A 12,802-nucleotide genomic window follows, 5' to 3' on the forward strand; every position below is an offset into this window, starting at 1 on the left:
GCCTTTATGTTTACAGACCCTTAAGAAATAGAAAGGATGCTCATAGCAAGCAAATCAGAGTTCCCTTCATGCTCTTTAGAGCCAGTAGTCTCAAGTAATTTGAAAGGCTGTATTTTGAACATGGCATTCCAGAATATTAGTGAGTTAGCAATGCTACTTAAACATGTATAGTTACATTATTTCAAATGCCAATTTCTTTATCATAAATACACCCAATATCCAGACTGTTTTATCTGTGAGCTCTTGAAAGGCCAGAGTTCACTCTTCATTTTATTGAGAAGCTTTCCAAATTCTGCTGATTAATGTACAGTTCTGATACTTCTCAGCTGTGTCTACATGGGTTTTCCTTTTTTCTCATTATTGCGTTACCATGTAATGCCACTGGGAATAGAAGGAAATTACAAAAACATGCTAGCATTACATGCAAAGCAGGAATTGTGAGAGGATATAGCTAAAAATGCAGATATTGCAATGTCCTTATTGGCATGTGCTGTTGCCATGTTTTTGCCTGCACAGAACACTAACATCACTTATTGTGCCAATCAGCATTCTCCCATTTCAAAACTCATTGCTCTCATATCCTGAATTTATAATTATACTCATGATGTCTGCCTTCATAATTCATGCACAGTAATTAATTCTGCACTCTTACTATGCAACACAGAAACTCAGACAGAGATAACAGGAACTTTGAGAAGTGGATTGTAACTTTGAGGCCTGGGCCTGTGGCTACAACATACTCACAAGAGCAATGCAAGTGTCTCATGAACTTTTCACAGTAGTGGGAAGTATCCTGAAACTTTGGTATTCAGAGTGTTTGAAACCTTGCTGCTTTCTGAGTTCCAATGATATCTGCATGTGATTCCAAACAACCTGCCTGGCTTCCTAGTTTTTGTTTTTAGTTTTTTCTCCTGACCAAGTGAGTAATTTTTGTAAAGCTAGTACATTTCAAGAATAAAGGCAGGCAGTGGCTTTTCTGGAAGGCTCTCAGATTGGAGAATCCTGAAAAAGTTCTCTCAGGCTTCAGATTACTCCATTTCTTCATATGGAAGCAGATGGACAGTGCTGCATGACCTAACTTACGTGGCACAAGAGTGCCAATGCCTGCTGCCAGCTTATGAGGAAGGGAGTGGACAAAGTGACAGAGAAGAGGTGATGGCCAGACATGAGGAAGGCTGATCCTCACAGCACCAGTCATGCTGAAGGAAAGAGATGAGGCCCTAAGACAAATCCTCCTGCCCTGTAATGTGTGTGGCAGGCATGGGAAGGCAACTGTGACCTCTGCTTGACGCATAGCATGAGGTGGTTCTGTGGGGAACTGCTGCATTACATACGAGTCTTTGCATTTCAAGGTGACCCCCTCAGATTAACTCACTCCATTCTTCTACTGTCAGTGGGTAGGAATTAGGTGTCCCCTCTCATTAATTTAAAAATTATTACACTCTGAGTGCTGTTGAAATGGCTAAGCTACATACAGAATTAAGTATTCCTTGAACTTGGGCTGAAAAAGGTTTCTTTACACCATTTCAACTTCCTGTAAATCATGCTGTTCCTATGTCGGGGACCATGTGCAGACAACCTTCATTCCAGCTGTGACAATGAACCAATGAATCAACATGATGCCTTTAAAGGTCTGGATAAGCCAATAAGAAATGTACATTCCTGTGAAATTTAGGCAATCTCATGTGTCCCTCTGATGATGTAGTAGAAAGGAGTGCTTATTGCTTTAGATTACATGTAGTTTGAAATTTCTATGGTAGTTTCCAGTTGTACTGCAAAATATTATTTTATTATGGCCTTTTGAAGTATAATAAATGCTACTTCTTCGAGATAGAGAGATTAAAAGTATGTGTCAAAATTAAGCACTTCAAGTAAAGAGATGTTTGCTTTATTTTCCCAGTAGAGTTCTTATTTATGCAATTGCAAGAAGTTGGGCACACAGGTGATAAAGGGCATGCATGGAGATTACACAGACTGCATTCACTCTAGAATGCTTAGCTTTCAGCTTACATAATTCAAAGTTTATTTCCTTCCTTCTGTATGTTTTCTTTAAGATATTTTAAAATTATACTACCTGGCAATTGCTGCAATTCTCTCCCTCTCACTGTGTCTGGGCTTTGCAGCCCCAGATGCAGCTGGACTGATCCCACATACTCAGAGCACTCGGAGCGGGAAGTACTTTGGTGTCCCAAATGCCAAGTATTGCATCCACAGGGATTTGCTAGCTGACACATTTGGTCATCCTGTTCTTTCATTTCAGACTGGAATAGGGAAGTACCAAATGTCTGTGGTGTCTGTAAGAGTAGAAAGGTTGGCTGAATGGGCCATTAACTGGCCCAAAGAGTTTAATGGGGCAAATCCAGCTGAGCCAAACTCTGTAATAATGTAGTATGAAAAACAGATCATGAGGCAGAGTAGAGTCTGGATGGTCTTGCCTTCTTTCTTATCCATTTTGCTCCTTTTCCAAGTCTGCTCCTCACAGAGACTTGCTATCACCAGGTAGTTCCAGTTTTATCTGAGCCAAAATCTTTGGGATGTTTTATTATTACGACGTTTTGAGGATGTGGCACAGAATAGCAGGAAGAGGGTGGTATGGAGACAGCATTTTGCTGCTTATGTAAACAGATAAAAGAAGTGGAAACACTTGACCTTTATCATGGCAAGACTGAATAGAAATAGGTGCAACAAAGAAAACTTCATTCTCCTGCTGAAGCTAAAACCTTGCAAGACAACTTTTTTCACAGGAGGTCACAAGAACCTTTTATAATGCAATCTAAAGTTCTTTCTAACATAGATGAATGAATAAATAGCACTAAACGCACGCAGTAACCGAGCATTACAGTTATCATTCCTGTGTATGAGTCAGATCTTTGCAATAAATTAGCATTCCTTGGCTGAGTATATGGCACTGACCAATTTATACATTTGCAGAAAATTTGGCCCCAGGGTCTTCTAAACTTTAGGCTAACTTGCCCTGGAGAAGTAAAATATACAAACAGTATTGCCTTGGAAGAGTGAGTCCACCCTCAACAGACGTTGAAGAGCCCTCATAGAAAATATATTTGCATTTGTATGCTTTTTATGCAAATTCTTCAAAACTTTACGCACTCTTAAATTCAAATATCTGAAAAAAAGAGAGTATCTGCAGTAAGACATATATTACACAATTTCCACAAAGGGATCATCTTAAATTAAACATTTTTTGTTTCATTTAAGCCTTGCAAATTACAATCATTCTAAAAGTCAAAATAGCTTAGCCAGCTGTTAAAGAAGTACATACATTCATCATTACTGAAAGCATTACTGCTTAAAACATATATAATTCCAAAATAATCTCCTTGAAACAAAGACAGCAACAGCCATAAAACATGCTGGACCTGAAACTGGAGACAAAGCAAGCAGTATTTGTTATATTAAAAATCTGACAAAATACATTTCAATCATGTCCAGCCCTATGAATTCTAAAACAACCTGGAATGCCATTTGGCCCTCATGATTATTGTGTACTTAATCATTGTAAACAGAGCTTTCCGAACATTTCTATAAACTCTGTTTTTGTGAATCAACATTTAAGCAATCAGCATTACACCTTGTCCCCTTTGATGTTGTGCTGCTTGTGTACAGCTTCTAAATGACATACAGTATCAGGATTTTTCTTATTTAAGAAGAGAAAAAGAATTGAATCACAGGAAAAAAAGCTGGACTTCAGAATGACCTCAGGTATCAGCTTTGTTGACGTGAATGGCAGAATTTGTGCTCTCCTTTCCCATCTCAGGAATTGAAGAATTTTATGTGTCATGGTTGATGTGTTGATCAATAAAACAACAACTGTCTTTTACACTGAAAGTTTAGAGCAGTTTCAGATATCTGCATTAACCAAGCTGGTAGCTGTAGCAGAATCAATAGACAAGGCATCTTGCCTAGTGGTGTGGATAAATGAAGTATGACTAAACTTTCAACACCCAATGAATACAGATAAAGATGATAAAATCCATATGCAGAATATGTTTTGCAAGCAGTGTGCTTGGGAGTGGAATGCACTATAAAATGTTAGAAGTATTAAGAAATTCTAACTTTCATTTTCAGTCTGCTTCACTCAACATTTACACGCTAAGTTTGCAGTCAGGCTTCATTTTATTTTAAGACCTGTTGCAAAGGACGTCGGTAAACTTGCTGCTCTGTGTTCATCTGTCAGTTCTATAGCTTCATGTCACTTTAAATCTCTCCTCCTATTTCCCTAACCACTCATCCACATATTTAGCACACTTTCATCTCCTAATGAGCTCCTTTCTATTGTCAGTGAAGTTTCTGTTATGTCACTACTGCTATAGGAGCCAATCATCTTTAGTTCACGATGCAGATAAAAAGAATGAAACCATTTTTTTATTAATAGCCTAATTCATGTTTAAACAATGACTCCAACTTGTATCATTTTCATCCAGATGCTTGAATTCAGAAGGACTACTCTAGAGCTTTGTGAGATAAAGTCAGACAAATATCAAATAATTCTGTTTCTATCCAATCTGCTAAATCAGTTTCATTAAATGTGCTCTAATATTTGCTGCTTTTTCTCTTGGGTGGTTCAGACTGACTTCTGTTACATTTTCTTTTTAAAAAGATGTCTGAATGAACGACTGGATAGCATTTCCAAAATGCAGACCTATGTACATATAGTATATATAACTAATACTAAAAAGTCCTAATTATACGAATTGTGTGAATATTCTGAAGAAACCCAAAGAACATTCATTTTCTTTTATGCAGATACAAGCATACCAGATCTGTATTTCCCAGATGAACAGAAATTATCAAAAACTTCAGCATCAGGATGAAAATATATGATGGCCACTCAGTATAGATGGAAACACTTCCTAAAGTAGTGAAAGAATTTATGAGGATACACAATTGGCCAAAAGGAAAAGCATCCTATAGCTGTGAGTACAGAGCTCATTATTGGTTCTCAGTTAAAATAATCTAACAATTTCTCTCCCTCACTGAAAATCAGGCATCCTTTATACTAATCATGAAGAACTTATACAGTACCAGTACCATGCATCTGGCAGGGAGATGAACCTCTGAAAACTGGAGATTCATTAATGGATACTATATAACACTGAAGAATCCAAGATACTGGTTTTAAAGGTTGCTTGTTTAAATTACTATTTCTGATATCATGGTCAAATAATGTAAATTTATGAATGTTACAGTACATACTGTTTAAATTGGCTAACTTAGTAAGAGTTGACTATGTTAAATCTGTGAAGTAAACAAGAAGACTGAATATTAAAGACAGTAGCTCAGCATAAAAAATGTGATATGCCCTTGAACTTATAACACTGCAGTAAGCAATTACCTTAAAGAAGCCACCCACACAACAGAACTATGGCTTTGTTCCTTATCTTCAAAGAACAAGCCACTTGCATCTGGATCAAATCCTTTAAACAATACATGAACACTCAACATCAAAGCACTTTCCTTTTCTTCAGTTATTTAATTTAATTACAGCTAATACAGACATGAATTTAGACACTGATTGCTGTGTAGAAAATCCCCAGAAAATACGTTCAAGAAATCAATCAATTTGGTTTTTAATTTCATAAAGAATTTTTCACCCAGTACCTGACAGGAGCGCCTCTGCTCTGTGCAGGTTTCAGCAAGACTGTCACAGTGCTGTCAGTTTGATTCAAAGGTGTTTCAAGTTCATATGGTGGCATAGAGGGTGCTAGAATAAGAAAAGAAAAGAGGCAAATAAAATCATTATTCCTGTATTTCTTCTTTCAAGAGCTGTATCTTTATTTGAATATGCAATTTTAAAGGTTTCTTCAAATACTAAGACCATACTACAAGTCTAAGATGCTTTCTGTTACAATGCAAGTGTGAGACAACTGTTAAATAGCTTCAGAAAAAGAAAAAAAACCCAACAAATCCCAAATACCAGCTCACTCCCAGTTTCAAGACAGGAAACAGAAACTAGTGGGAGTAAGTTTGCAGAAACTATTGAGAATCCATGCCTTGGAAAAGAAAAGTTATCTTAAGAACAGCATCTGCAAATGTGCATGCTGAAGTGACTATTGTTTTTGAAACTGAGCCCAGCTTTCTCAGTATCACAGCTGTATCAGGATGTACTCTCATAATTTGTTTTTCCTGGAATTTTAACTAGTGCTGTAACTGTCTTGGGTCTATTGTCCACCAAGACAAGAGTTTATCTTAGTCGGAAGCCCCACTCAGCACTTTTGCAAACTGTCTTCATTAAAGATTTACAGTTGTGATTAAAACAAATGATGCCTCAGTTACTGCCTTTTACTGTTGCTGCTTTCTTCACTGCTATCATCTACTACATTTGTATCATTACAACGGAGGGAAGACTACTCAGTTAATTGGTTATTTGACAGGCTGCTGTATCCTTATTGCTCACTTGTTAATGGTGATGCACAATTAACAGATTTGAAGGCTAGAGAAGCAAAAAGTGGTCATTGCAATGGTCTCTTCTGACTGCAGGAATAATGCAGGGCAATTAACGTCACTAAACTAATTCCCACTTGAAAGGGAAAACATGTTTGGGAAAACATCTCCTCCTTAGAAGATTCTTCCAAAGATTGATTTAGTTCATCTCAATTCATTCAGTTTCATCTTACTGGATACTTTGCATGTACCATACCAATTGAGTTTATTATGCCCCACATACAGATTGTAACAACCTCTAGGAAATTATTTTCAAGTGTATTTTCCAATAATTTTCATTTTTTTTCCAGTATTATCTACATCTACTTGAAAGGCAAATGAATTTCTCTCTCTTTATCCATAGTGCCCTACATATCCAAGTAAGGATTGCGTGAAGAATTGCACTGTACTCCACAGTTCTTCAGACTGCTGGGAAAACATTAAAATCTTCATTGCTTTGCATTGCTATTCACCAGTTTTGAAATGTTTCACAAATAAAAAAAATAGTCTTCAAAAACCTCCTTGTATGCTGAGAAGGTTTTATTCTGTTTACAATCCTCAATATAAGGCACAAATATTAAGACTAATCATTTTAAGTAATTTGGGTACCACTTAAGTCATACTATTAAACACTACTTTAAAGGTTCAGGCACACTCTGCAGTTTTGAATATTCAGAACTTGTTCACATAATGTCCTATTCTCAACCTGACCATCCTGAAAACAAGAATGGACAGGAACTGTATCTCTGAAAGTTGTATGAACTCTGAACATTTTTTGAGTACTCTGTCATTTCTTGTTCTTGTTCTACTCCCCACATCTTAGCAAGTCTTTTGATTTTCTCCATTTATGAGTCCTAAGTCCCTGCTTGCTCTCCTTACTAATTTTACTATCCCTACAGAGACCAAGACTGTCTTCCTGTCCCAGATATGAGTTGTGGTTCTCCCAGTCATAACCTTTAGTCCTGGCTACTTTTTCTCTTCTTTGTCTACTTTAGGACTCTTCCTCCTCCACACTGCCTACATGTAAAGAAGGAACTTATTAGTAAACAGAGAAAACAGGAAATATTCATGTAATTGTAAAATAAAACACAGCAAATATTTCCAGTACATAAGAGTACTTTTCAAAACCATTGACAGGAAATTTGGAGGTTTTTATTCAGAAGAAAATGCAGTCCAGAATTAGACAAGAGTAAAATGCAAAAATTAGTCAAATTGCACTTAATCTGTTCTAAAAAATAGTGAAACCTTTCATCCAGAAATATTCAGAAGTTCTATTTCACATCTGTCCAAAATGGAGAGCACTGTCAACATGAAAGAGCCTCAAAGCTTTCCAGGGAGACAATGACATCACAGCACTGCAAAGAGGGTTCCATATTCAACAGCTAAAATGGCAGTTGCAACTTTTCAATTTTATTAAAAAAAAACCCACACATTTTGTTTCTATTTTAAATTCATCAGAGATTGGTTTTAATTACCTAAGGACAAGGCATAAACGCTTCTTGTTAGTACAGCAACTGAGGAAGCAATGAGAGAGTGGGGTGCAGACAAGACAGTTTGCAGAACCTTGCCACACAGAGATTTGGAGGTTTCCCTCACCCTCAAGCACTCCTGAAATGCCTGTTCCCATCAATTTTTGTTGAAAACAACAATTCAAGATCCAGTACTATTCCCAAATGTCCAGATTCTCATCCATACTCAGTAGTCTCCATTCCTCATTCTAATAATAATATCATCACCCTAACTGAAATAAAGTTTTGCTGTGTCAGAAATTGATTTTTGACAGAGAAAATATCTACTCAGTATAGGAGTAAACTCCATCTTTACTGATCAGTGTTACTTATGTTTCATGTTCCATACAGAGTTAATTGTCTAACTTGAAAATTAACAACATTTTTGTTTCTCTACAAACAGCTGTGTTGGCAGTAATTTCCACCTTGCATTAACTGTCCTCTCCAATAATAAGATAGGAGAAATCATTCTATTTCTGGTAAACACTTTTCATTTTTTTTCATTCCAGTGAGGACAGAAAATGAGGGATGGGGGAGAAGAACACAGAATGACAGTAAGAGAAAAAGAAGATTTTGTACCCAAATGCTTTCTGGAAAGTCCAGTTGCCCACAAATAGGTAAGGCAATTTTCTATAAATATTATCAAGGGGCCAGTTTATTATTGAACTGCCAGTTTAATTCTGAATCACACTGTAGAGAAGTGAATAATAAAGGAACTTCAACCATAACTTTCCCAAACATTTTGTCATGAATTAGATAAGCATTTTGGAGGATGCAATAATATTCCATCCCCTCAATGAAAAGTTCCTCTGCCTCAAGGGAGGGCTTGAAATATTGGTCAAGGATCTGCAGAAGTGACAGAGTCATGCTGCTGTTATCTGAAAACCACTAGTCCTGATGTTCTTGTCTAATACAGTTTCCTATCTACTTCAGTCGCCATGCCTGTTAGAACACAGGCAGCCTGGCAAGCTAACTACAGTTTCTAAGAGAGCTCTAGATGTACAGCATCTCTGCTCTACTTTCATTGTTCATGGCTCATTAAAGAGATTTTCCAGCACTGTTACTGTTCTAATTTAGAATCATGTCAAGGCTGACTAAGCTCTGAATGAAACCCTCATCTTCAGGTCCAAAAAAACCCTATTCTAAATGTTGCAACTGCAGCTGGCACTGGCTGCAAACACATAATTCACAGGGGTTCCTTGAGTGATATGTTACAGCTGAGAACAGGAATTTCAAAATACTAGCTAATATTTAAGCACTTGGAAGTTCTTCAGGGATGGTAATATATGTCACTTTGACATCTTCATGGAGGAACGTGTTTCTTCCCTTTTTCAATTTGCGGCTTGTTAAATTCTAAAGAAGCAAACAACAAAAGAATTACCCAACTCATTATCATAAGGAAATAATATTCTTTGATCAAGTACCTGATATTTTAGTCGTGAACTGATTTGTTATTGGAGGTCCGAAGCCTTTAGCTGTGCTGGCTCTGATGGTGAAAGAGTAAGTAGTGCCAGGATACAGTCCAAAAAAGAGATAGTGCGTTTCATTTCCTAGCTTTGAGACTCTTCCACTTTGATTGGATAAATCTATTTCTGGGTCAAAGGAACTGACTGCCTTGTAGGTGATCTGCAAAAGAATAAGAAAGTTATAAACTGCCTTGAGCAGATGGACAGAGATTGCATCTTTATCCAGTAAACCCTTTTGATGTATGCACTGTCAGACATTTTATGATAAGCTATCTTACTCTCTTATACTGTTCAAATTCCAAATCCCAGGAAGGAGCACAGGAACTGAGTCGTAACTTGTATGAGTTATTACTTTTATAGATACTGAGACTTAGAGGCAGCTAGATTACAACTCTAAAGGATGGGTTCAGGCTTACGTTAATTCTTTCAAGATGCTGCCTTTAACAGTGTCACATTTTGAATTCATCTTAATGTTGGTTTTGATCAGCACCAGTAACAAAACCAAAACAAATGGGTAAAAACTGAGAAGTGACCAAGAGGGCGTGCAGCCCCCCAGATCCAGCTGACTTTACTATAATTACACTTTGCCCTGAATGAGGTTATCTGTTAAAGATGATAAAGGCGGCTTAAGGCAAATTTTTCAGAAATTGGGTAAAGCTTCTATTTTAGTCTGAAGCTTAGCTATTAGAATTGCTAATTTGGATTTTTTCAGGTTATTGTATTGTACCTAGGTCAGATTCTCATTTGGAGAGAAGAAAAGATAAATGTTAAGTAATATATGCAGTGTATATTGTATCCTCAGTTCCTTCCTTGATTCAAACAGTATTTTTAGTTTTCATTAGAAATGTTAATATAAGTTCACAGTAAAACTTGATCCAGACTTCTTCTATTAATTACTGATTTCTATGCACCATAATGAGAATTTAAAAACATGAAAGCCGTTTAAAAATATGAAAGCCATTAAAAAACCAGAAAAGTAAAAATGATTCACGCCTCCTTTTTGCTTTTAAAGTTTCATTTTCATGTGAGTAATTCCACAACCCTTATTATATAAAGTGATAATTGCCATTCTTTTTGCTAAACTTATTCAGTATAATTTTAATTAAGAGGACCCATAATACAGTACATAGACACATCCAAGTGTCAATGTTACACACCTTAAACACTTGCAATTTCCTAAAACCTCTGACCTAAAGAAAATTAATTTTTATATGAGCCATCTAATATAACATCAATGAAGGGCTGAAAATTAGTAATAAAAACTTTCATACTATTCAGATAAACCCCAACCTTATTACAGTAGATACAGGCATATCCTCTACAAGTCCTCATCCATAAACTGAAATCAAAGTACCTTAAAAAGCACCCAACTAACCCTTCTAATTCTATCAGATGACAGAAGATTAAGCCACCAACTGTCTGAACTTTTATCAGGAAACAAATTAAGGTGGCATATTGCTCACATGAATCTCCCTATCTCAATCCAGCTGATGGAGTCATGTGTGTGTACACATTTAAGGAGGAACTGCCTGGATACAGTGGGTGTACTCCTCAGCAGTGGAATTAGACACACAGGCATGCTCCTAGGTAGAAACCAGATCCACCACTGTGTGTTTCTATGCACATAAATCTAGCAACACTTACAACATTAACACTTAATTAAAACATGCTGATCTCTGAACACAGGCAACTGTCATGGTAGCTAGAAAGTTGTTAGCTTTACAAAAAATCAATTCATACCTTTTCATAACATTTTATCCTCTTACAATAAAGAAGTTTTCAAAACAGTATCAATAGGTTACTATTCAATTTAACTTTTCTTTTACACTGTGTTTAGGTGGGTTTTTTTAAACAAAGCATTTCAATACCAATTTTGTAGTAAGGTCAGGTAAGAAGCTTAACAGTGATTACTGTCTGACAGCTTAATCTGTGCAGCCTTTTGTCAATTTTTCTAAGAGGTATTCAGGCAGAGCTTCCACATGAGAAAAAGAAGTGATTTTTAGACATCTAACAACATACAATTTTGTTGAATTTGCATTTTTAAAAAGCTAGATTTTTTAAAATTATGCCTTGCTTGTTTCTATTACAATAGGCTTCCTATAATGATGCCTATCTAAATGTGACGTTGACTGTAACCACTGTCTTATGTCTCTAATTTTTTAAGGAATTTGCGAAGATCTGTCTTTCAATCTTTTAAATATTTGATCTAGAGTACTAGATAGAATGCTGTATCATGGTTCTAGATATAACAGATTTCTTAAAGTTGATAACTTGAGGACGTGCTGCATCCTGTGTAATTCACTCCTACATTATATCTACTTTTAAATGGCTACTTTTAAAAAAATCAAATTAGTTTTACATAAACTGTAAAAAATGTTTTTTTATCATTATGCACTTTGGAAAATCAAAATTAGACATAAAACATGGCAAATTTCTAGATACCTCATACAAAGTAATCACACCATATGTTTGCACTGGCTCCCTCCACTGAAGAAAAATCTTCTCTTCAAAGGTACTTCCTTGAATGGATTCAAGTGGCACAGCACTCGGGACTAACAGATTAAAAAAAAAGAAGTGGTTTTAAGAAAAATCTCAGAAGGACATGCTCTGTTTAAATATTTGTACTGCTGAGGCATAAAAACCATCCCACCATAATTTCCCCAAAGACTGAAGCAAAGGCCAGGCTAGCTCAGGAGGAGAACGATTTATTTAACAAGACAGTGCCATTATGTGACACCTTCACTGTAAGAACGAATTAGTGAGCATCACACATTTCCTGGAAACCTCTACGGATAATTTAAGAAAAGGACAAATCAGTTTTTTATAAGGTAAAATCTACACAAGTAAACACAAGTAAACAAGTAAAATCTACTTGTGGTATCTACTTATCAACAATGTTACTTCCCAAAGTGGAAAACATATTAGACATTCATATATGAAAATGGACAAGCATTGAATAACAAGGTATAGTTTCACAGGAAAGTTATATTGGAAAGATGAGCCACATATTGCATTGAACAGCAATGCTCACTGACAGAAGGCCTGAAAACCTACAACAGGAGGGACATAAGAAAAGTATGAAACAGTCAAGGTAAAAATATGACATTATTAATTTTTCTTAAAATCTCTTAATGTGGAAGAAAGACCTGTGAAGAGTCAGGGATGCCAGAAGGTTCTGATGAAAGGTGTGCAAACTGCTCTCAGGTATCTATTTTTGTTTCCCATTTGTTCTGCAACCATTGCCTTATCCCCAAGACAACACAATTTTTAGAGGAGAAATGCAAAAAGCATGTAGATTTTATTTTGTAACTACACTGGCAAAGTAATGCAAAAAAGAAAAAACTCCTGAAAAATGCACGCAGGACTGTTGTGAAGCAACAGGTATTA

The 12,802-nt window shown here is 36.2% G+C and overlaps 1 protein-coding gene across 6 annotated transcripts in view; it reads right to left on the bottom strand.

The window, feature by feature from the left end:
• PTPRM (protein tyrosine phosphatase receptor type M) overlaps positions 1-12,802 on the bottom strand; it is a 445,924-nt gene that overhangs the window by 197,330 nt on the left and 235,792 nt on the right. For all 6 annotated transcript variants that reach the window (XM_053945623.1, XM_053945606.1, XM_053945597.1 and 3 more), the window contains exons 9-11: positions 11,858-11,967; positions 9,374-9,575; positions 5,620-5,722 (exon numbers count right to left, since the gene is read on the bottom strand). In XM_053945623.1, the coding sequence (XP_053801598.1) occupies positions 5,620-5,722; positions 9,374-9,575; positions 11,858-11,967 (415 nt within the window). The remainder of the gene's footprint in view (positions 1-5,619; positions 5,723-9,373; positions 9,576-11,857; positions 11,968-12,802) is intronic.

This window comes from Vidua chalybeata, chromosome 1, assembly GCF_026979565.1.
Source record: "Vidua chalybeata isolate OUT-0048 chromosome 1, bVidCha1 merged haplotype, whole genome shotgun sequence".
Lineage (NCBI taxonomy): Eukaryota > Metazoa > Chordata > Aves > Passeriformes > Viduidae > Vidua > Vidua chalybeata.